Source organism: Marmota monax, unplaced genomic scaffold (assembly GCF_021218885.2).
Source record: "Marmota monax isolate L192 unplaced genomic scaffold, Marmota_monax_Labrador192_F-V1.1 WCK01_AAM20220418_F8-fsc00122, whole genome shotgun sequence".
In the NCBI taxonomy this organism is placed as follows: domain Eukaryota; kingdom Metazoa; phylum Chordata; class Mammalia; order Rodentia; family Sciuridae; genus Marmota; species Marmota monax.
This window is the reverse complement of record NW_026695223.1, coordinates 7,302,419-7,327,358: the sequence shown is the minus strand read 5'-3', so window position 1 is coordinate 7,327,358 and position 24,940 is coordinate 7,302,419. Positions and strand designations below refer to the sequence as shown.

General features: G+C 45.6%; 2 protein-coding genes across 3 annotated transcripts in view; both read left to right on the top strand.

Moving 5' to 3' along the window:
- Positions 1-1,937: 1,937 nt before the first annotated feature.
- Positions 1,938-23,291, top strand: LOC124086055 (TRPM8 channel-associated factor 2). Of its 2 annotated transcripts, none has more exons than XM_046434060.2 (8): positions 1,938-2,071; positions 4,196-4,829; positions 15,321-16,312; positions 16,583-16,680; positions 17,673-17,886; positions 18,230-18,469; positions 19,307-19,644; positions 22,215-23,291. In XM_046434060.2, the coding sequence occupies exons 2-8, from the start codon at positions 4,207-4,209 to the stop codon at positions 22,467-22,469; spliced, it is 2,760 nt and encodes a 919-aa protein (XP_046290016.1). In that variant the 5' UTR covers positions 1,938-2,071; positions 4,196-4,206; the 3' UTR covers positions 22,470-23,291. The 2 variants fall into 2 exon arrangements, with proteins under 2 accessions (XP_046290016.1, XP_046290015.1); XM_046434059.2 differs by having other exon boundaries at positions 4,193-4,829.
- The window catches only part of LOC124086084 (TRPM8 channel-associated factor 2-like), a 52,246-nt gene continuing 29,291 nt past the window's right edge, over positions 1,986-24,940 (top strand). The window contains 1 exon segment of the mRNA XM_058575748.1: positions 1,986-2,071. The gene's annotated coding sequence lies outside the window, so the exon portion shown is untranslated.

The window sequence follows — 24,940 nt, the reverse complement described above, 5'->3', positions numbered from 1 at the left end:
CAGTGGGGTTGTTTGTGGGGAGATGACTGTTTTTAAATTTCCTTTCTCTCTCTCCCTCCCTCCCTCCCCCACCTCTCTTTGATTAATTTTTGGTACGCAGGGATGCTTAACCACTGAGCCACACCCCAGCCCTTTTTTGGTATTTTATTTAGACACGGGGTCTCGCTGAGTTGTTTAGGGCCTCGCTAAACTGCTGTAGCTGGCTTTGAACTTAAGATCCTCCTTACTCAGCCTCAGGAGCCGCTTTTCAATAGCTCTTGTAAGGAGACACACGGTCTTGTAAAGAGGCAGCATGGTCTTCTTTTAACAACAAAAAGCTTTATAAACAGCACGGGAGCCCCCAAAGGGAACTAGAGAAAACGAGATCCAAAGTCCTGTTGTCTATTATCATTCTCAATTCATACCTCCCTTCCTGTATGTCTGCTCTCCCCCTCTAAAAACAAAATCAAACAAAGCACAGTAAAAATAAAAACAGTGCAACCGCGATGCACAGCGGTGCAAGAGCAGGATCGCGGCAAATCGCCCAGTTCCCTTCCTTCCTAACTCTCAACTTCCGACCCCTCCCAGGTGGAGATTCATGCACCGACTCTCCAGTGCTTTAGCGTTATTTCTCCAATCATAGCTGTGTCTGTTTCGGTGACGTCACAGTCTTGTTTCCTTCCTAGCAACACAATCTCTGGGCACGGATTCTGGGTAAACTTGGAAACCCCAAACGCCAGTTCTAGCTCCCGGTGAGGAGCTCCCTGGGGCTGCACTGCCGGAGGCTGACCACCAGAGGGCAGTCCCCGCCCAGGGGCCTTGGGCGAGGGTGACGTCGCTCTCGGGCGCAGCCTCCCAGGTTCCAGGAAAGGGAGTCAGGTTCTACGCTGGCCGCGGTGGACGCGCGACAGGACTCTGTTGTTAAGGGACTGTTCGCCCTCAATGTGGTCGGTTGGAGACTCGGAGTTTACTTTTCTCACAAATTTGACAGCATATTTACGCCCTGTCCCAAGTGAGGCCGACCGCGGGCAGCGAGAGCAACCGCAAGGCGGAGATTCGGTTCCGGTGCGGTGACGATCCCGCCCTAGGGATCAAAACGACCCCACCCCAGGTGAGACCTGCCATCATAACAACCCGCTTCTGGAAAAGCCTGGCTCCTGGACAGCCGACCCCACCCCAGGATAACCCCGCCTCTGCACAGCCCCTGGAACAGCGCTGCATATGGACAGTCCCGCCTCTGGGCAGACCCGCCTCTGGACAGACCCGCCTCTGGACAGACCCGCCTCTGGGTCGCCAGCCCCCAGGATAGCCCCGCCTCTAAATAGCCCCGCCTTTGGACTGCCTGCCCCCTCCCCGACGGCTCCGCCCCTGGATGGCCACTCCTCTGGACAGTACCGCCTTTGGGTAGACCTGCCCCTAGGAAGTCCCCGCCTCTGGACAGCCCGCCCCTGAAGCAGCCTCTCCACTGGTTAGCCCCACCTCTGAATAGCCCCACCTGTGGGTAGACCCGCCTCTAGATAGCCCCGCCTCTGGACTGCCCAACTTCGGGAGAGCCCAGCCACGGGATGGCCCCGCCGCTGGACGGGCCCGCCGCTGGACAGCTCCGCCTCTGGATCGGTCATTTCTGGACAGATACCCCTCTGGACAGTACCGCCTCTGAACAGCCCGCAAAGGGACAGCCTGCACTGCTAAAGGCTGACCATCAGAGGGCTCAATCTCTGGATGGCCCACCACCGGGACATCCCCGCCTCTGGACAGCCCCTCTCCCCCATCACAGACCACCTCTAGGATAGGCCCGCCTCTGGACGCCCCGCCTCTGGACAGCCTCCCTGCAGCACAGCCCGCCTCCAGGATAGCCTCGTCTCTGGCTAATCGCTCCTCAGGAGAGCCCGCCTGAGACTGCCCCGCCTCTGGACAGCCCCCAACACAGCCCCGCCCCAGAACAGCCACGCCTTTGGACAGCCCTGCCCCGGGACAGCCCCACGTCTGAACAGATGGACCCTGGAACAGCCCTGGCCCAGGACAGCCCCGCCTCTGGAAAGCCCCGCTGCGCCTCGGCAGCTGCAGTCTACCCCGACTCGGGCGAAGAAGTGTGAGTATTTCAGTCCATCTGTCTCCTAGAGTGCAGGCGGGTGGCCGAGCCGCTGGGGGACACTGGAAGGGTGCGCCCCAAGGAGCCAGAAGGAGCCGGACACCATTCCAAGTGGGCGAAATGTCTCTTCTCTTAGGTCTAGGTTTTCCATATACTTTCGTTAATCTGCTGCTATTTGCCAATTGTATCAAAATATATTTCAGTATTCTCTGAACTTAACGACAAACTTGTGCGTGTTACCTGCGGTGCCGGCCCTGCTTGCGCATGTGCAAGCACATTTAAGTGGTGTCTCCGGGTTTGCGTTTCAGGACCGATTACTCATCTGGGGTTTTTGTGTTTTCCTGTCAGACTAGGGAGAAATGAAAGACTGCTTTGTTTTCGCAGTTAGTTAACAGGATCTTGAACTCCAATTTCTTGATCTCACGCTGCTGCCCTTTCCCACTCCTAAACTCTAAGCTGAGATCACCCAATGCTCTTACTATCCTGGAAACAATACTATGAAAGAGGAGGTAGATGGGAAAGGGAATGAGGGAGAGATTTCCACAGGAAATGCAGGGCACACTCAGGGATGCCAAACCTACTAGAGAATTTCTGAAAGACAGTGACAGGGGGAAAAAGTCTCATAAACAATGGAGTGCCAGACCTGGAGGACTTAAAATCCAGGGTGAGACACAGCAAGCTTCACCTCGGGGGCAGTGGATGCCATGTGAGAGTTCTTATTGGATTTTAAGGAAGAATATTGTAGATTGGAATGCAACCTGGGGACTAGAACCAGGTTTAGTCTACACATGAATGTAAACCAAAGGGCTTGACATTGGAGAAGATTGGCAGAAGGAACTGGTTGGAGACAGAGGGCTCAAGTTGTTTGACCCCTGATTTAGGTTCTTTCCTCAAAGCAACACCTGATGCAAGGACTGGCCTGCTGGTGGTTTATTTGGGAAGACAGCCCCGAAAGCCCCAGTGACGAAATGGGGAAAATGATACCCGGAAGGAGGGAACCCAGTAAGGGCTTGTGGCTGAGCTCTTGCCACTGTTCAGAGGAGCTCAGTCCCTCCAGGGCCATCTGACGGGATGCTGTGAGATGCACCTCAAAAGACTCTAGGAATGTATCCATGGCTCCCTCCACTGGGTGAAGGTACCTAGAATGTCCATAACCACATGTGGGACTAACCTGTGCATCTGAGTGTACAGGAAAGTCCCCATGGTGAGCCCCTAGGTGGGGTGAGGGAAACAGCAGGGACACCCAAAGCACCAACTGCATTGCCCATGTTGCTTGGGGAAGCTAAAAGGGCAAAGCAGGATGAGCATTGAGTTTTCTCAGTATTCACTGTGCATACCATATGTGTGCACATCTTCAGAAACTGTCCTCCAAAGGATGTGATTCTCATTTTACAGGTGGAAAACCAAGCCCAAATAACTTACCAGAAGGCACTGCTCTGAAGGGAACAATGTAATGAGTTCAGTGTTAAGCACACCAAATTATAAAGACCTCCAGAAACTCCAGAATACCAAACAGGGACCTCCCCAGGCAGATAAGATATAGCAACAGGCATTTCCAGCTCACATAGTCAAAGCTGTCCAAACCAATGCAGTTTCTGGCAAGTGATGTGGCTTTTCTGTCCAAGGAAATCAAAATGAATCGACCAATGCACACCAGCTTAACCCTGGCCTTGACCTGAGGGCATAGGAAGGAGCTGGATCTGGTCCTCCCTGCCCTGGTTCTCCAGCTACCCTGGTGCTTCTTCACGGATCAGGGGCCAGGCCTGTAATGCTCAGCCCCTGCCACCTTGTGGGTTTTCCCTTTAATACCACCTTCTCATCAGTGTCCTTCCTGCCATCCAATCTGAAATATCCTCCAGTCCCTCCATATCTCACTGCCAGGCTTTACTTTCATGACAGGGATTATTTGATGCTGCATTGTATGTCTCTTTGCCTTCCTGTTTATTCATTGTCCTGTTGGGGTCCTTTTCTGTTTTGTCCCTGGATTTACTCCTAGTGTGAGAACATGCATGGCTCACAGTGGGGAACCAGTACAAGTTGCCAGGTGAATGAATTTAGTTCTTTGCTTCACTCCTTCCTCCATCTGTTCTGACCAACCTGAGACTTTGCTTTTCTCTGCAGCAGCTGGTAGAACCATGGCACCAACTCCTGATGCTGCTTTCGAGACCCTCATGAATGGAGTGACCAGCTGGGATATCCCCAAAGGCCCCATCCCCAGTGAGCTCCTTCTTATTGGAGAGGCCGCCTTCCCAGTGATGGTGAATGACAGGGGCCAGGTTCTCATCGCTGCCTCCTCCTATGGCCAAGGCCGCCTCGTGGTCATGTCCCATGAAGGCTACCTGTTACATGCGGGCTTGGCTCCATTTCTCCTCAATGCAGTGGGCTGGCTCCGTTCCTCCCCTGGGGCTCCTGTTGGAGTGCACCCATCCCTGGCATCACTAGTAAACCTCCTGAAGGGCTCCGGGGTTGAGGCCCAGATTGAGCCAGAGCCTAGAGAGGCCCTGGGTGTTTACTGCACCAGTGCCTACAGTAATGGCTTGACCGCGAGGCTGGTCCAGTTTGTGAAGCAGGGAGGGGGCTTGCTGATCGGGGGCCAGGCCTGGTATTGGGCCAGTCAGCATGGCCGTGACAAGGTGCTGTCCAGCTTCCCCGGGAACCAGGTGACAAGCATGGCTGGAGTGTACTTCACTGACATCCATGGGGACAGAAGCCACTTCAAGGTCTCCAAGAAGGTGCCCAAGATCCCGCTGCATGTCAGGTAAGTGTGCCTTTCCTAGTTAAAGAGTGTAATCATGCTTAACAATAGGCTCGATCTCCTCACCTCCAGTGACCTTCCATTTCAAGACCAGTGGTTTTCCACCTAGGTTTGGAACCACCACAAATCAAAAAGAGCACAGTCAAATGCCCCAAGACACAAGAGGGGTTGGTCCTCCCCCCGTGACCAAAGCAGTATCCACTTAATAGGAAAGCTTGTCTTAGAGTCCATCTCCGTGTGCCGTGCCTAGTACATAGAGAGTGCTTATCAATTTCTCTTAAGTCAAGGAATCAACTGTGGTTTGCAGAGCTCTTTATTATGGGCCAGGCCTCATTCTTTTTTTTTTTTTTAATTTTTATTTATTTTTTATTTTCTTAAATACATGACAGCAGAATGCACTACCATTCTTATTACACATATATACCACAATTTTTCATATCTCTGCTTGTATATAAAGTTAGATTGACATCCAATTTGTTTCTTCATACATGTACTTTGGATAATGATGTCCGTCACATGTATAGTAGAGGTCTAGCAGAGATCAAAACAGTCAAACCATGCTGTTATGAAGCTTTATTCCACTGAAGAATTGGACAATTAGGGAACCAAATAGAAAGTTCCCTATCAGCTTTTAATAAGAACCACAAGGTAAAATAAAGTTGGGGGCTGGGATTGTGACTTAGTGGTAGAGTGCTCGCCTAGCACGGGCGGGACCCGGGTTTGATTCTCAGCACCACATAAAAAAAAATAAAAGGCATTGTGTTGTGTCCATCTACAAAAGAGATATTCTCTCTCTCTCTCTCTCTCTCTCTCTCTCTCTCTCTCTCTCTCTCAAAATAAATAAATAAATAAAGTTGGGCACAGAGCTCGCCTGATGTGACAAGGAGGTGGGTACAGGTTATTATTATCTGGAGTCTATGGGGAATGCAAATGAGTCAGCTAAGCCAGGGTTTGATGGTACCTAATCAGAAGGAGGGAGTGTAAGGAGCAAGGGTAAAAACCTAATCCTAAGCTAGTTTGGTGCATTCCAGGAAGATCAAGGAAGCCAGAATGATTAGAGCTGAGTGAATAAAGTCTGGATCAACAGGAGGTGAGGCTATATGAGAACTGTTTGTCCACAGCTAGAACCACAGATGTTCATAGGGTGATGGAGAGGCAGTTTGGAATTCATATAGAGGAATGATTTGATGTGACTGTTATTTCCAAAGGAACCCTCTTCCTGAATGTGAACAGACTATAGGAAGCAAAGGTTGAAGTAGGAGATGGATCAAGGGGCCCCTGAAATAGACCCTGTGAGAGGTGGTGGTGACCAGTTAGGTTGTAGCAATTAAACTACTGGGAAGTGGTTCATTTGTTGGGTACACTTCAAAGGTAAGACACAGAAGTCTTGGCTGGTGGACTGAATAAGGAGAAAGAGGGTTAAAGAGCAGTTGAAATGTCTGGCCAGAGTGACTTAGAGGCAGGCGGGTATTGCCAAATGGGACATTACAAGAAGACAGATTACAGGAGATTGGGTGTTTGATTTTGGATATTTTGTGTTCAAGATATTAGAGACTGTGTTTTTCCATGTATAACAAAAGTCTGACTACAGTGAATTAACCACGAAGGAGTATTTTTCTCATGCCACTTGAAGTCTATGGAGGTAGGTAGTCTGACCTGTGGCAGAGCCTCTCCTGTGTCTCCCGTTCATTCTCTCTCTGTCTTTCCTGTCATGGAGTGTCACTTTTATCCTGATAGGCACGAGATGGCCAGTACTCGCTCAGTCACTGGAATTACACCCAAGCAATAATAAGCCAGACTGGGTGCACCTGCTGGGCCTGTCTTCTTTAGAAAATCCTATTTTCTGGAAGCCCTAACCATTTATTGTCCTGCCCAAGGAGGGATCAGATAACAGCACGGAGGTGTGAGCTGACTGAGAAATTAAAAGTCTGAAATAATTAGTAAGATATAAAAGACAAAAAAAAAAAAAAAAACCCACAGGAAAAAAGTTTCACAGTGGGGCCTGATGAGTGGATTGGACCTGATGGGTCGGATCTCTAACAAAGGAAAGAAGCGACCCCATCCATGCTTTATTAATAGTGAAACACATCGAAGGGGGATTTATTGTGAGAAATTTTGCAGGATAAACAGGAAGCCAGAGGCTGTGGGGACTGGCCTGATTGGAGACCTGTCACTTGTGCAGTGTTCTTCCTTCTCCAGGCAGCTGGCGCCCCAGGCTGTTTGGGCACACTGGCATGGCTTTCACTCCAGGGCAGCAGGCATCTGAACTCAAAGCTATGGGAACCCATAGGTTTCAAGTTAGCATGGACTTTGCCCATTAACACAGCAAGTGGCCCTGTCTTTCAGCACCTTTGCACTGAGAGAAACCCCACAGGGGAATCTAGCTGTCCAAGGCTGTGGAGTTCAAAGCAATGATTCATTTGTCCCTTGGATAATTTATGTTCTAGTGGCCCAAACTAGATCCTGTGACCAACACTAGATCACCTGACCAGCCATAGCTACTAAGGATACTGAGGCTTTGAATGCTTTTAAATGGCATCCTTTAAATAATCAAGATTTTGCTACTAAGAAGAGATGTATTAATATTGCATTTGGAACTAGCAGTGTCCTGGAGTCTCAGCCCCAGCCCTGCCACCCTGGGAATTTGTTTCCTTCTGGGTGGGGGGATGGGGTGGAGAAGTGATGTGATTACCAGGGACATTAGAGTGGATTTGATTTGCTCCAACTTGTTGTTGATTCTAACAAGAAGAAAGAAACAAATTAAATCAGATCAGCATAATTCCTCTTAATTGCTCTAAGGGACTCTCCTTTTCAAAAAACTAAACCTGTTTCTCTTCATCTGCACCTCATTATATATCTCTGTTACTGGATCTGTGGTATGTTTGTGAACTTTTTAAGTTCTTAACTCTGGCAAACTTCAAACAGAGTCAAAAGTACAGAACAGTGCACTGAATCCCGTTACCCAACCCCAACAATAGTCTACTCAATGTCAAGGTCATTTTATCTACAGCCCCACCTCTGTCCACCTCACGTTATCTTGAAGCAAACAGGAGATATGTATCACACTATCTGTATTTCTCTATGTATCTAAAAGGAAATGAATTCTGACAAACATAACCATAAGACACCATTATGAAACCTGAAAGAACAGTCCCTTAATGTCACCATTCATTTCAAAATGTGTTGGCATTGGTATTAAAATAAAGCCCAAGTATTTTGATTCCTTGATAGAACTTTAATGTCTCTTATAAAACTATGACTTTCCTTTCCAACTTTTATTTTTTTTTAAGACACCAGGTAGTCTATCCTGAGCAGTTTCCTTCAGTCTGAATTTTACTGATAGCATCTCTGTGGTGGTGTTTGATATATCCCCTTTCCCTCTCCATTCCTACAAATTAGAAGTGAGCTCTAAATTCCACCAGAGGATTGACAAAGCCTAAGGCCCAGTCCCCTGTTTTGGGAAATAATGGGTTTGGTTTTTTAACAGAGCCATGTCCATTCATTTCCAAATTGTCTGTGGTTGCTTTCAAGCTACAGTGGCCAACTTGAGTCATTGTAGCAAGAGCTCATGACCTCAGAAACCTAAAGTACTTCTCTGGCCCTTTAAGAAAAAGTCCCCCTCACACCCAGCTCCTGATGCAGAGGTTGAGCCCATGTTGTGGCCTGACCCTCTGTAGCTGGCATGTGTACATCCACTGGGTGGAACATGATGTCTCGTTTTTCTCCCTCACTGCTATGTTAGCAGTCATTAGTGATCCTTGCTTAGACCTAGATCTCTTAGTTCATTAGGGAAAATAAAGTGGTGAATTTAAACTTCTAGTATTCCCTTTATGTAATATTCAGAATGGTTCTATAGATCAAACTAATTCATTAATAATTCGCTTACCCTGAGCTATAGTTTGCCTAGAAAAGATAACTGCCTAATTATTATGCTTTCTCATTTTGAAACCAGTTCTCAGAATATCAAATTGATTCCCTCATATCTTTCAAAGGTCACCAATGTGTTGTTTCCTACCATGTTGAAATTGTGTTTGAAACACAATGTGTTTCATTTCTTATCTTTATTGATGCTAAAATTGTCCTATGTCTGGTCACAGTGAGGCAATTCAAATGAACTCCTGAGTGGTCTTGACCTCGCCTTAGTAAACTTTCTTGCTTTTTGGTATAATAAGAGGCTCCAGTCTTGTCTTACGCATTTCTTTGTCTATGCCCAGGATCAAACATTTCTCTGAATGTCTTTGTTTCTTTGAGTGGGAAATGGTATTTAGAAACTGCAATCTAGATTGTAGGGATGTTCATTGCTTCTGAGTCCATCATTGTTTCTAAGAATTTTTTTTAAGGTAAATACATCAAGTGCTCATATGGATACTTCTCATTCTAATTCAGGGCTAAAGGATTTTTATTATTTCAGCAATATTGCGTTTGTTTCCCCCCTTTTTTTTCTCCATAGGGACAAATCCCACTTCTGTAATACCAACATGATGATACATTTGCTTTATTTATCCCACAATGTAGTTACAACATTTGAATAACGTTACTACTAACAATGATTTGAATAACACTACTACTACTACTACTACTACTAATATGATTACTGAAACAGAGATTATTTTCAGTGCTTTTTGCCTTATGTTATATTGTATTAGGTATATATAAAGTCAAATTACCATCCTTTAAAGTCCCTTAGAATAGTCCCTCTCTTTGTGGTTATACTACTAGATGGATATAAATGTCAATTCATTTGTTTTTGTAATTTGTTTTTTGAAATTGTTTTTGTAATTTGTATTATAAATATCGAAAATAATTATGGATCCAAAAAATATCTTGATTTTCTGTCCCTGTATTCTGTCCCTGTCCCCTTCATACAATTCTCTTCTTCCGGTTCTCCCCAATTTTATGGATGAATACTTCATGATTTTTTACTTATAAGTACACACATTAATACACTACCCTTTTTGGATAGATAATAGCATGCTCTGTACCTTTTCCTCCACCTTACTTTTTCAATCAACATTATTGTGTGGATTGGCTCCATAATAGTATATAGAAATACACCAAGTATTCTACTATACTACACTGTATGGATATAATATTGTTTCTTCCTAAATTCCTTATTGGCAGACATTTTCCAGTATGTTTTTTCATTTTTCCGGGTTTCTTTTTTGTTATTACAAATATACTGCAATGAATACTCTGTAGATAAATCTTCATGTTTTTGCCACATCACTGGAAGTGGGATTGCTGAGTGACACGGGAAGAGCATGTGTAATTTGCTGGGCGTTGCCAGGTCCCCTTGTTGCAGGTTGGGTCTCTAGGAGGCCAACTCAGACACAAGAGATGAGGGTGCAGAAAATTTATTAGGGAATGCTTTCAGTAGAGGAGGTGGAGGAAAGAAAAAGATTGTGCAGGAGGAAAATGGGAGCTGTGAGGCAAGTTTTTCTGAACACATGTTGATATTTTCACTAGTAAATGAAGCACTAGAAGAAACACAAGTGTCTATAATAGATTCTTTAATAATGTATGGTATATCCTACAGTTACAGCATATGTTTGAACACATAATATCGTTTTCAAAACCTCTTAAAAGAAAAGGAAAATATTCATAATACAATAGGCAAAATTAAGATATGAATCTCTGTTAAAATGGTGATAAATTCATTAAAACATTGTATATATAGGTTGCAAAACAAAACACTTAAAGAAAATATAATAAAATATGGACACATGCTTGATGATAATAAGTTGAAAATGATTATTTCAAACATTTTTGTTCTCCCCAAATTTTATAAATTGAAAAGCAGACATTTTTTTTACATTACTTCTTTGCCTTCCTACAACTTTCAAACTATAGGAAAATGCTCTCCAGGTCACATTAGGATATCTTTCTTTGACCCAGTATCATTTGTGTTGTTTTCATTGTTTGTGCAACAAAAAGAAAACAGAAATGAATTTTCACAACACTTCAGTTTTCCCTTCTTTCTAGTACCTGGCATCCATTCTCTCATTCCTCTAAAATATATGACTGCCTGTGACATCCACACACTCTTCTGGGAACTGGGAGTGTTTAATTTAGGTCGTACTCGTGTGACTGACAGAAGTGTGGTGACTGCTCAGGTGACAGTGTATAAAACTAATTTTCCACATTGCTGGTTTTTGTTATTTGTTAATTATTTTATTAAAAAACCCAATATGACATTAAAGGAACTGGAACATTCTAAATCATCTATCTTTATGTATCATTTTAGCTAGTTATGATTGCATACTTGTACTTTATATTCCATTTAAGAACAATTTTGCTTTTACAAATAATCTTTTTAATGAGAATTTTTAGTTATAACATAAGTTACACCAACTTATGTGACTATTTCCTTTTTGTTGAATATTTATGTGTTTTCAGTGGGTGCTATTTTAAGGGAAGAAGGCTATAAATGATGCACCATCCCTATACATCCTTAAAGTATTTAGATCTCTTTCTTTTATCATTTGGATTTGTGGTGTCCCACAAACTCTCCTGTGTTTGTGCAATAATGTTCATGGTTGAAATTATTAGATTTTGAGAGCTGTAACCTAGTGAATGGTTAATCCATTTGATGGACTAATGATTTGAATGGACTCGCTGGGTGGTGATCATAGGCAGGTAGGGTGTGGCTGGAGAAAGTAGGTTCCTGGGGGTATTCCTTGGGGGTTTATATTTCCCTGGTGCCTTTCTTGCTCACTCTGCTTTCTGGCTACCATGAGCTGAGAAGCTTATCTCCACCACGCCCTTCCGCCATGATGTTCTGTCCTTACCGCAGGCCCAGAACAATGGAGTCACCTATCCATGGAAGGAACATCTTTAACTATGAGCCAAAGTAAACTTTAACTCCTTTAAATAGTTCTTGTCAGATATTTTGGTTATAGCCACAAAAAGCTAGCCAACACATTGCCTTAATGCAAAAACCCAATAGGTAACGTTAGATTTCCTGTTTAATAAACTATCACGATATTTGGAATAGAGTTATTCAAAAGAAAGAAATAAAGACAGACCACTGGTAGTTCAATATCAAAGAAATCGGTTTGTGAATTTCTCTTCCTATTTTGGATGTTCTCTCAGATTTTTAAAGACAAATTTATTCTGCTTATTCAGTTTCAACTCAAGTACCCTCCTCAGAGGAATCTCCACCAACAGCCCAATTAAAACTAGGACAATCTTTCCAGTTTTTCTTGCCCACATTTCTCCATCTATTCCCTAGAATTTCATTCTCACAAGCTGTAAATACTTCACCTGTTCACTTGCTAATGCCTGTCTAGCCAACCGAAATATATAGTTCCTGCTATGCATAGAACTTGCTGGTTGTATTCATTGCTTTATTCTCAGTGCTTGGTGTGTGAAGCAATAGAGATGAACATATATTTGCAAATAAATCAGTGAGAAATATATGAATGATTGCATATCCCAAACCACTATAACACAAAGGGCGGCCTGTTGTCCTAGCATTAACCCTGAATTAATTAACTCCGGGTTGTGGCATGTGGTGCCATAGGGCTGAGTTTCAAACAACATCAGGAGCTGACCAATGGAGCAGGACTGTAAACTCCCAAACTGTCCCTATTTCTCCCCCATAAGGAAGTCTCTATGGAGGTTTTTAGTGGACTTTTCTGCAAGTAGTCTTGGTCATAGGCCTCTGGACTGACCCAGCAGGTTCCTTAACTTCAAATCCATCTTGAAAGGCCCTGAACTCCTTAAGGGAGTTGTTCTCTGCACACCCCAGCTTTGTCTACCAAGGGCAGGGACCAACTAGAGATCCTCTCCCATCTTATCCCCAAGGGCATGACCTGTTTGCATACCTGAGGCAAATCCTGGAATGAGTTGACTTTCATATTCACAGGCAGATACTGGCTGCTTTGACACCAAGACAGGGGTGGAGGGTGGTAGGGAAGTTAACCTCATATCATCAACAGCTCTTATGTTCACGCGTGGTGTAATCTACTACGTCTACAGCATATTGGAAGCTGCTCGTTTAAAAGTAAATGTGTATGAACCTCTTGGAAATTGTATAGTATCTACCCTCACCAAGTCCTAATTCAATAGGGAGGTCTTTGTCCAAGGATTTCCAGGTTAAGAGAAGCACATTTCTGTTTTCATAGTTCTGTTTTCAATGTGATTCATAGCTCCCAGGTAGAGATTGTGTGAGATGAGGCACATTCTGTCCACCAAGTCTGATAAATCAATGAAACATACATAGAACATAGAAGGTTTTTATGTTGATGCCATACTTGGCTAAGCCCTGGCCAAGGACTGTATTAGCTTCCTAGGGCTGCTATATGTGACAAAGAACCAGTGGCTTAACCCTAGAAATGTGTCATCTCATAGGTTCTGGAAACAGAAACCCAAGGACCTGGCTTCACCAGGGTTGGTCCCTTCCGAGTGCCTTGAGGAAGAATCTATTCCATGCCTCCCTCCCAGCATGTGATGTGGGGCTGGCAGTCTTTGGCCTTTCTGGGCTTGTGGGAGCATCACTCTGATCTCTGCCTTCGTCTTCACAGTGTTTTCCTTATGTGCCTGTTTGTACCCAGGTCTTCCTCTTTAAAAGAACACTAGTTATATTGTATTAGGGACCCACTCTATTTTGCTGTGACTTTATTCTAACTTTACTATGATCCTGTTTCCAGTAAGTTCTCATTCTGAGGTACTGGAGGATTAGGGTTTCAACCAATGAATTTGGAAAGAACTGGGGGGTTAGGGTTTCAACCAATGAATTGAACCTATAGCAATAGAATTAAGGTCTCTGTTTATCATGTGTAAAGTTCCTAATCATCAGGTAAATGTTCCTTATATATTTATGTATGCTAAATAATCACTAGCACATTAAAGATTTACTGTGTATTAGGGACTACCTTAGCCAAATTACAAGTGTTTATTTAATATTCTCAGGACTAAATGAGTCAATGGAGACTCTGAAAGTACTTTTCATAGGGCTGTTCTGTCAAGAGAGGATGCAGGAACACACTCTGACCTGTCAAAATCCAGAGCCCAAGCTGGGACCCTCTCATTGGATAATAGTGGCTGGATGTGTTTCCAACCCAAGGGTGTGAACCTCTGGGTGATTAATGTTTAACTGCTGCTTGCCATGTTGGGAGTTTTCTACCATTTGTTGAGATTTGCAGGGGCCTGTCAGGAGCCAAAAGAACTCTTGGAGTAGAATGTTTTATTATCAAGTCTGGTAGCTTAGTGTCATTACCCCCAAAATTAGAATTGAGTCTCATGGGGGGAGGCAGAAGCAAAATTGATGCCTGTATCCTTACAACATCTGCATGATTAAAAATGGAATGTCAAAAGTAAGATATGATCCTTTACATTTTCATGCTAAAAAGAAATTAAGGAGAAACTATCTGTACAAGAGGTATTTTTAAAAGTAATGTTTTACTTTTTAAATGAGTAAAATATTTCCTTTAAAAATGACATTTGATTTTATTATGAAATTGATGCATTGATTTTTTTAAAAATCAAGACAACAAAGTTTTTAAAGATGATTAAGATGACCTATAACCCACTAGGCAAGATGACCACTGAAGATGTTTGATAACTATCATTTGGATACCATTTCTATGTCTGTTTTTATGGTTTTTAGAATTGTTTTTTCAGGAGTTTACTTATTTAGTGAATAGTATCCTGGAATCTAGTTTTTACTTCCCATTAAGCCAATATCATCTAAAATATTTTAATTATCATGCAGTCTGCTGTGTTTGATTAACCATAATATATTGAACCAATCTCCTATGGTTTGACATTTACTGTATACACAAATTCATTTTAAAGAAAAAACTCTTGAAATACAAAACTTCTTTGAATTCATTACATTTGACCACATTTAGTAAAAAGTCATGAATACTACCATCAGATTTAAATAGACTTTTTAAATGGATGTTTATATAAATCAAACCTCGGAGGTGTTCCAATCTCCACTTAGTCTCATGGAGAGAGCAATTTGTTGTGTTGTATAGCTCTGCTTTGCAGAAAATAAGCCCTAGGAAATTCATAAGCAGGACGGCCTTCTCTAAACAGACTAGTTTTCCAAAATTTTATGTCTAATAATTTTAAAAGATATAAAATACAAGTCAGAATATTCAATACTTTAGCAGACCAAATTGCAAGAATTCCCAGGGGTGTTCATTTGGAGAATATGAATATTAAGATATGCAAATAAGGCCACCAACTCCCTCTCCACTGTTTCATCAAATCTATGACAACACCAACTGAAACAAGCACCAGCATTTTATGTATGACTAAGGAAGAACAAACACTGTCAATTAAGCAGTGATATGCCATCAGTTGTAACAAGTGAAAGAGTATGTCTAGAAATTGATGAAACAAATTGCATTCCATGCTAACATCCTCGATGCTGTTGGTAAGAAGGAGAATCTGAAGGAGCCATGTGCTCTTTCTCTGTTCAGGGAGCTCTTGTTGGTGGTTCTTTAACAGACTGTGTCTCTCTGTCTCCCATGTCTCCCCCAGGTGTGGGCAGCAGCTTAGGCAGGACCAGCAGCAGCTCCTGGAAGGGATCTCGGAGTTGGACATCCAGACAGGGGGAGTCCCCTCCCAGCTGTTGGTGCACGGGGCCCTGGCCTTCCCTCTGGGACTGGATGCCTCCCTCAACTGCTTCCTGGCAGCTGCCCACTATGGCCGTGGCCGGGTGGTTGTGGCTGCCCATGAGGGCATGCTCTGCGCTCCCAAGATGGAGCTCTTTCTGCTCAATGCTGTGCGCTGGCTGGCCAGAGACCAGAAGGGCAAAATTGGGGTGAACTCAAGTCTAAAAGATCTGCATGCCCTACTGTTGAAGCACGGCCTGCAGTGCAGGTTGGAGTCCCATCTGACCAGTGACTTATGTGTGTACTGCTGCAAGGCTTACAGTGACAAAGAGGCCAAGGAGCTCCAGGAGTTTGTGGCCGAGGGTGGGGGACTGCTGATCGGAGGTCAGGCCTGGTGGTGGGCCTCCCAGAACCCAGGCCGCTCTGCCTTGGCTGCTTTCCCTGGCAATGGCATCCTCAACTGCTTTGGCCTCAGTATCCTGCCTCGGACTCTCAGCCCAGGCTGTTTCCCTGTCCCCACTCCTGAGATGAGGAGCTACCACTTCCGCAAGGCAATGTCCGAGTTCCGGACTGTGTTGAACCACGGTACTGAGAACCTGGAAAAGAGCCACTTGGCAAAGCTGGGAGTAGATGGGGCAGCCTTCCTCCAGATTCCTGCCCAGGGGGTTCCTACTTATGCCTCCTTACACCGGCTCCTGAGGAAGACGCTGCAACGGGCAGGCCTCCCAGCTGTGAGCAAGGAAAAGCCGGTTGCCCGTGACTCCTGTGAGGCCACCATGCTCTGTCTGGCCACAGAGTTGGCACACTCTGGGACCGACTGCTCCCAACTGGCTCAGGGCCTCGGCACGCAGACCTGCCCCTCCAGGATGCAGGCTTCAGCAGACCCCATCACTGTGGAGATCAATGGGACTAACCCAGGTATGGCGTGGACAGAGAGTGCCAGGGCATCCTAGACCAGGGGCAGGTGGGCTGGGCTCGCTTCACAGGACCTTGCAGGTCCTGAACCTCAGGAAAGCTGGCTCTATGCTTTATCAGGTACTTGCAAGAAGACAGGAGTTGGGGTTTTCATGAAGCCTTAGGAGAGGTGAATCATCCTGGGAGAACTGGACCTGTAGAGCGGCTGGGAGGCTGCAGGTAGAGATGGAGTCCTGGGGAACAAACAACTCAGCCTTCTCTTTCACTTGTCAGGCAATGAGGACTCCTGGGTGAGCACCGGGCTCTACCTCCTGGAAGGACAAAATGCAGAAATCTCCCTGCCTGCAGCTGCAGCCTCTGCTGGCCTGAAGGTAGGGACCCCCACATCAGCACCTCCCCAACTGCCTCCTCCTCACCCTCTGTCCTTCCTGGAACTGCACAGGGAAGGAATATTTTGCCCCTTTTAGATTTCACAGATGAAACAGCCAAATTTAAGGGAGCCTACATGAGTGACTGAGGTCCCTACTGTAATATCAAGTCTGGAGCTCACCACTAAGCCTTCTGCTTTCTACACACACGTGATTAATTTACTGGAAAATGAGGATGTGAAGGAGGAGAAGCACCTATATCACATTGCCACTCACCCATTTCCCAGATAATACAGGCCTCTCAATTTTACCTCTCTACCTTGACAACCAGAAGAATTGGCCTGATCCAGTCATCCACAAATATAGGCCCTATATTCCAAGTTTAAATTCTGCCTCTCATCTGAGTCACTTCCCACCACAGTGAGGGTCTCTTTTTTGTCAGTGTCCTCTCTGGAGTTCACTTCCATCAATCCTAAGAAAAGCAACCAAGGCCTCCAGACAAAACAAGAAGCAGAGCTCTGCACAAAAAGGAGAGGAACAATCCTTTGCACCTGACCCCCAACCCCAGGCCAGATTTCTCCACTTCCAATTGAACCTCCTCTCTGCTCCCAAGGGACAGAGTAGGATCCCAGGGTTCATTCCCGCATCAGAATCTCCATGCTGCTTAGGCTTGGTGTGACACCCAGGACCCTGCCTGGTAATAGGACACCAAAAGCCCCTTCTCCACTCAGCCTTGGGGTTATTATGTCTGATGCCTCACATACTAAGGTCTGATGGAAATCTACTATGGAACCTGAAAAATGTATCATGGTTATCTTTTAGTTCCTATGACTTTGGAGTGATAACAATTTCATAGTTTTCCATGCATCACTCATGGAAAAGGGAAGTCAGAGTTTTGTGTCTAACAGCCTCTGTCCACACAGCCCCATGGGCAGCCCCATACCTGGGTCATAGGAACTCTAGTTCCCCTACACATGGTGGAATTGCCTGTCCAGGTTCAGATTGGCTGCCACACGGATGACCTGAGCAAGGCTAAGAAGCTCTCCCGAGCCCCTGTGGTGACTCACCAGTGCTGTATGGACAGGACCCAACGGTCAGTCTCCTGCCTCTGGGGTGGCCTCCTCTATGTCATCGTTCCCAAGGGCAGTCAACTTGGCCCTGTGTCTGTCACCATCAAGGGGGCTGTGCCTGCCCCTTACTACAAGTTGGGTAAGTGGACTGGGAATTTGGGTAAGAATGGTCGCTGCGGGTGCCATGGTGACTATGGGCAGGTTGCTAGAGGGGCAAGGGAGAAAGGTCAGTGGAGAGAAGGAGGGAGAATTATTAGAGGTAAACCTGGAGACTGTAGATACCGCCCACCTGTGTGTCCATGGAGACTTCAGGGCAGAAACAGAGAGGGTCTGGAAGCTCATCCTTCCCCTTCGTGAAGGCTATTGGCCTTCACGACAGTGGTTCATTATCTCAGTGTTTTTCTCCAGGAGTTCGAGTTGTATTTTTCACCTCAAAGGGAAGTTGGGGTGGAGGGTGGCAGGTACATGTTATGTGTTCCCAGATAAGACATCCCTGGAGGAGTGGAGGAGCTGTGTCCAGGAGAACCTGGCTCCCTGGGGAGAGCTGGCCACAGACAACATCGTCCTGACAGTGCCCACTGCAAACCTCCAGGCCCTGGAGGACCCCGCGCCTACGCTCCGCCTCTGGGATAAGATGATGCAGTCTACATCCCGGCTGGCGGCCCAGCCTTTCCCCTTCCGCAGACCTGAGAGGATTGTTGCTGATGTGCAGATCTCAGCTGGTGAGTGTCCTGGGAGAAAGTGCCAAGTCAGTGGACATCATTTGTTTGTTATTTTGTCTCTAATCCCCAAGATGTGTAAAGCATAAATCGATTAGTAAACTAAAAGGGACGAACACATAAAAGACACAGACCTTGATGGGGATGAAAAATGTTGACTTTAAAAAAAAGTGAAATGGACATCTTACAAGGTGAGATAACGCAGATTGGTAGAACAACATCAGAAACTTAGTGCTAGGAGTTCCCAGATGTCGGAGCGGGTCATTTCAAGGAGAACATGCACAATGATCTTTTTCTTTCAAACCTAAGTGAGAATTCATATGAAGAGGGGAAATGAGTGAAGGGGTTTGTATTATATACTGAATGGTTTAGAGCAAAGAGGACCAGAAGGAGAAATTAGACATTCTGTTTCCCACATGGAGAGAATTTATTTGGATTTCAATATTTTTATCTTTTAAAAAGGATGACACTATTTCTGTCATAGAGTAAGAATCTGGACACCAGCTTTTTTAACCGGGGGGAAGAAAAGCCAACACTGAATTAGCCTCCAGGATCTCAGATCCAGCCAGACACAGGACGTGATGTTATATACTTTCACAAAAAATGAAGCATTGAATTCCACCAAGGACAATTGTATAAAATATATCCCTACTACTCAGGACGAGAGCTAGGAGAAGGGCAAAGTTGAGGGTGGGAGAGGCTGGGAAGGGGAGCACACACTTTAGCAAAGCTATCTAATTCCCAACCAGCACCAAAAAGTTCCAGAGTGTGCAGAAGTGAAGAGAGGAGGGTTGCGTGGACCTCCCTTTCATGCTCCGTCTCTTTCTTCTATATTCCCAGGCTGGATGCACTCAGGGTACCCCATCATGTGCCACCTGGAATCTGTGAAGGAGCTCATTGATGAGACAGTCATGAGAAGATCAGGTCTGTGGGGACCCATCCACGAGCTGGGCCACAACCAGCAAAGACATGGATGGGAGTTCCCTCCACACACCACTGAGGCCACCTGCAACCTCTGGTCAGTCTACGTGCATGAGACAGTCCTGGGGATCCCCAGGGCTCAGGCCCACCCTGCTCTGAACCCCGCAGAACGAGAGAAGAGAATCAAGGCATATGTGGGAAAGGGAGCTCGGCTGAGTGACTGGAATGTGTGGACAGCTCTGGAAACATATCTACAGGTACTGAGCAGAAATTCAGGGATCTGGAGCTTCCTGACTCCTCAGACTTATAGCTTCCAGGCTCCCAGGAGCTCTCCAACTCCTCATGACCCCACCTATCCTGTACCCTGTGTGGTGAGAGAATGACCTCTGTTGAATGACTTGTTGTCGTGCATAAGAGAAAAGGAAATGTATCCTGGTAGAGTCAGAAGCCTATTTATCTCCATTATACAGCATCTTGGTTAATAGCAGAAGCTCTGGGTTAGACTTTCCTGAGATTGGATCACAGCTCTTCTACCCATGTGTTCAGTCCATGGTCCCCTAACAGATGTTCATCAAGGTGTTTGTTGTGCTGTGCTGGTTTTCCTCTCCTCAGTTGTATGGGTCCAGTGAGTGTCCATCCCTTAGACAGCAGGGGCTCTTGACAGGGTACCTACCTGCATCACAAGGAGGCTTTGGAGGAGAAAGAGATGCTAACAAGCTTCTCAGTCTTCCTTCACCCCACTGGAGCCAAAATCATTTTTAAATATATAAATAACCAGTCAAATCGGTAGGAGAAGAGCAAAGTCACTGAGCAAATCTGTTTTCTATGGCATAAGCAGAGGTCCCTGTCCCCCATCCCCAAACCCTGCTTTTAGCTTTGATGTTTTCAAGCTGTCAGAGCCACTGCCAATACCAGATCTCTTATGAGGTAACTGCAGCCCTATAGGCAGATGCTGTATGGCCCACTCTTCACAGAGGCACACACCAAATTAAGGAATTTAAGCAGCCTATTCAGTAGCACCACTTAAGTGATAGACCTGGAATGTAATTAGGAGTTAATGCAAACCCCAGGCTCTTGTCCTTCCTTAGCCTCTCTAACTTTGATTTTCATTCACTAATTTTCTGAAGAGTGAATATGAGGCGGTCCCTCTTCATCCATTGCTGCCATTTCATACAGCCTGCCCAAGGGCCACAGGACAGCAGGCCTTCATGGTAGGCTGTCACTGAAGTGGAAGTTAAAACCGGAATTCTGCTCTGCCCACCTACCACTGGCTGTGGAGTGCTGAACCTCAGTTCACAAAAGCTCTGGAGAGACCTGCTTCCCACCTTGGAGCCTGAGGGTTGGTGTCGGGACGGGCAGGTGCTTCTCTTCCCCACCTGCTGGAGGTCCTCGTGTCACTCCAGCTGTGGTCGCCGCTGCTCAGGTCCTCATGGTTTTCCTCTCAGTGTGGCTCAGTAGCCTCCTCCTAAGTTGCTCCAGCATCTTGCCTGAATCCCCAACCATCCCCCTCCATGCTTCTCCCTAAATAGGGTCAATATTCCACCTTTAAAACTCTTAAAATATTCCTTTTATGTACAGGAGAAAGGTGAGGGTGCTTAGTGGGGCACAGAGGCCCTTAACCTTGGGACATTTGCCAGCACCTGGAGCTGCACCTCCTGATTTTCTTTCAGCCTGTATCTTTCAGTGCACCAAGCTGCTCACAGTTGCAAGCACATCTCTCTGCTTCAGGCCTCTGGGCCTCCCTTGTTTCCTTCCTGCAGCCAGAATGTGCTTGAACATCTGGCCTGTTGCCTGTAAAGCCACCTGTCAGAATTCAACTGTGTTGTCCCCTTCTCCTACTCAGCTGCCTCTCGGAAAGACAGCCCTTTAGGGATGTGCCTCCTTGAATGTCCATCTTTCCCGCTGATCTGTGCCCTCTAGTGGGACATGAGCTCTCTACCACTTTTTCCTGTCACAATGTCTGGCACACCATAGATACCTCAAGAGAGTTATGTGTTTAATCCTGTTGTATTGATTGATGCATTAATTAATAAGCCACAGGCAGGAGGACTGTCAGGCCAGTGCAGCAATTACAGAGGAACAATCGTGAGGCCACAGTAGGGAGACTGTGAGAGAGGCCCCACTCGAGGTCATCTATCCTTGGACTTGTACACTCCAGATTCAGAGAATTCCCATCCATCAAATGGGGGTGGCACTGGGAAACACCCAGATCCCTGCTAATTCCAAATTTGTGTCATCTTCACCCCTCTATAAAATAGGAGTCACTCTCATTTGGAGCCCCTTGCAAAATGTCTAAATATTTCCTTTTGTGTCCCAAAGACAGTGTTGCACACAGTACAATATGGTACCTGGCGATAGTCACAGTCCTGAGGTGGCTAATTAAAAAATAAGGATAATCACCATGTCTGAAACGTGTTGGAGGTCACCCGCTTTTGGGGTCCCAGTCCTCCCTCTAACTGTGTAGGATGTAATAGTCTCCCTCATCTCAGTCTAGATCCAATCTATCCTGATATTAAGACCTGGGATATTAAATTCTTTATCAAAAATAATGACAGTAACTGTAGCTTATTGAATATTTACCACTTTACACATACTAAGTTTCCCCTGAGCCCCTCCACTAGGTTCATGGGGGTACAGTTTCTTGGCTGAGAGCCAGAATGAACTCACAGGCTGTGTTTCTGTGTGGGGGCAGAGTGGGGAGGGGAAGCAATAGGAGGGACACTGACAATGAAGGGGACCATTGGCTGTAAGTGAGATGGACCTGTCAGCCCCCGAGCTGCAGTTCCTTGGTGAACCTGACCCCACCCTGCCCTTCTTTCTCTTCCAGCTCCAAGAGGCCTTTGGGTGGGAGCCCTTCACCCAGCTCTTTGCTGAGTACCAGACCTTCTCTGGCCTCCCCAAAGACAACGTGAGCAAGATGAATCTGTGGGTGAAGAAGTTCTCTGAAACAGTGCAGAAGAACCTGGTTCCTTTCTTTGAGGCCTGGGGCTGGCCTGTCCAGAGGGAAGTGGCTGATAGCCTGGCCTGCCTGCCCTGTTGGCAGGAAAACCCCATGAGCATATACAGTGGCACCAGGAGGTAAAGGGCATGTAGCAGCCAGGAGGGACATGAGGAACTGTCACTCCACCAACTCCAGAACCACCGTGTGGCTGGAATCTCCCTGTATCTTATAGAGTGTCCTGCTTCCCAGCCTGCCTTCCAGATGGTGGTCTGGGTCAGAAGCCAAAACTGAACCAGCTTCCTCAGGAATGTACCTGTGTTTTCGGTTTTTCTATTCTTTGGTTTGTTTTTTCCTCATATTTCCATGCTCAGCAGCAGCCTCACTTAACCATCAGCTCCAGCAGAGGGTTCCCCCTTGACATCCTGAGGCATCTGTTTTCCACCAGTAGTTCTAAAGACCAGGGGTTCCCATGAGAACCTGATATCGTGCCTTCAAACCTGCTGTCCCCAACCAAGGCCCCAATTCTTTGTGCTTTGAGAAGCTTTCTGATAGCAAGAGAGACAGGTGATGGTGTGCTGAGAGCCCTTAGCTACTTGGTTCAATGCCTTCCTACTGGCTCCTACTGGATAATTGTGGCCATGTTTATGCACAGTCACATTCTGCAAATGTAGGGGTGGACTTTGCTTTCTTGAGGTCATACAGTGGTCTGTCAATCCAGTTTAGTGTGGACATTCTGAGCACTGAATCACACATTGGTGTTGACCCCCCTGAGGTTAGCCTTCTGTTCTTGTCGAAAGACATTTAGAGAATATCAAAGTTGCTCCCAGACATGGTCTCAGTAAGGATTATTGCTGTTATCTGAACCCAGCCTACACTTATTTCTCCCACCTCTGGACGGATTCTCAGGTATAACTAACCCAAAGAAAAATGGCGTCCATTCAAATAAATGGTGCAGAGCTACTGGTGTTTGGTCTTTTGAGTTAGTTAATCTTGTGATACTTTTTATTTTCTACCAAAGACAAATGTCACATTAGCAATCTCTGCCACATTCCCTTTTGTTCTTAGCATAAAACAGGTGTCTGACTCCTCTGATTACCCAGGAATCAAGGCAGTGTCTTGATGGTGAAGCCCACAGACATAGTTGTCTTCACTCTGAAACAAGATGCCTGGGGATAGGAGAACAAATCCTCAGTTACCCACAACCCAGCACCCTCAGAGCTTTCCTTAATGTCAATTTGACCTATCCTAACTCTTTGATTAGGAAGGCTTCTAATTAGAGATTTGCCTCCAGGATTAATGGGTGTTTGGTTTGCCTACCCATTTTCTCAAGCATGTTTTTGTTTGTTTCATAAATCATTTCATAAGCTCTGCTGAGAGCAGAGGAGAACTAACCCAGAGAAAGTCTCCTCTGAATCCCCTCAGCTCACTTCCTCAGGTCTAGGATACCTTCCCTGCATTTCCCTAGTGTCCTTTGCCCAGTGCTTTGCATATGAAAGGTGCTCATGAAAGAACAGTAGTGACCCCTGACACATGGCCAGTGTTGTGGTTTGGGTGTGAGGTATCTCCCAAAATCTCACAGGTGAGAAAATGCAAAAAGAGTCAGAGAGGAAATATCTGGATTATAGGCATCTTAACCCAATCAGTGAAGTGATCCCCTGAGGGGGATTAACCAAGTGGTAACTGAGGTGGGTAGAATGTGGCTGGAGGAGGTGGACACTGGGACGTGGATTTGGAATATGTATTTTGAATCTGGCAAGTGGAGTGTCTCTCTGCTTCCTGATCATCATGTGAGCCAGTTCCCTCTGCCAAACTCTGCCACCATGATGTTCTGCCTCACCTTGAGCCCCAAGGAATGGAGCCAGCTGTCCATGGACTGAGGCCTCTGAAAACATGAGCCTCCAAATTAAAGTTTCCTCTTCTGAAATTGTCATGGTCAGGTCTTTTAGTCACAGCAGGAAAAAAAAAAAAAAAAAAAAGCTGACTAAAACAAGGAGTGAATGTGTCCCCAGCACTGTGTGAAGTGTTTTCAACACATTATCACATGTGCTCTTCCAACAGACCCCCCCTAGTTTTCTAGATCAGAAAACTCATACTTAGGGATATTAAATAACTTCTCTGAAGCTCCAGAGGCAATAAGCAGAGAGCCAGCGCTTGCCTGAAGCCCACAGCAGTGAAACTTACAGAAATTACCCTACAGAACTTTGGTTTCTTGTGGTTTTCTCTCTCATAATTCACTTCATTACTTTGTCACAAGCTCCTTCAGTTTTTCTTTGGGATCACCATCCTCAATACAAAGAGTCCCCTTGGTTTGGAAGGGCCAACCCACACGGGAAGTAGGAGTGGGCACAGTACCCAGGTCTAGCTCATGTAGTCCTGCATATCTTCTGACCCGGATTAGTCCAGGGGATGGAAAGGTGGTTCACGTCAGAAAATGAAGTGCTTGCAGTGGATTTTTATTAGAAATACTTGGAAGCCCACATTTCCACCAGTACTAGGGAATCAGAAAAGTGTAAGAAAATTGCCAGGTGTCACTAATTAATACAGTTAGGTGAAGGCAAACTCGAGGGATCATTATTCGACTTTTAAACATATGTTTGAAAATTTGACAATGA

What these genes read in the sequence shown, in the direction of transcription:
- LOC124086055 (XM_046434060.2), top strand. Translation starts at nt 4,207, where the DNA reads ATGGCACCAACTCCTGATGCTGCTTTCGAGACCCTCATGAATGGAGTG. An exon ending in GATCAATGGGACTAACCCAG is followed by an intron (nt 16,313 to 16,582) that starts GTATGGCGTGGA and finishes TTCACTTGTCAG; the next exon opens with GCAATGAGGACTCCTGGGTG. An exon ending in TGATGTGCAGATCTCAGCTG is followed by an intron (nt 18,470 to 19,306) that starts GTGAGTGTCCTG and finishes CTATATTCCCAG; the next exon opens with GCTGGATGCACTCAGGGTAC.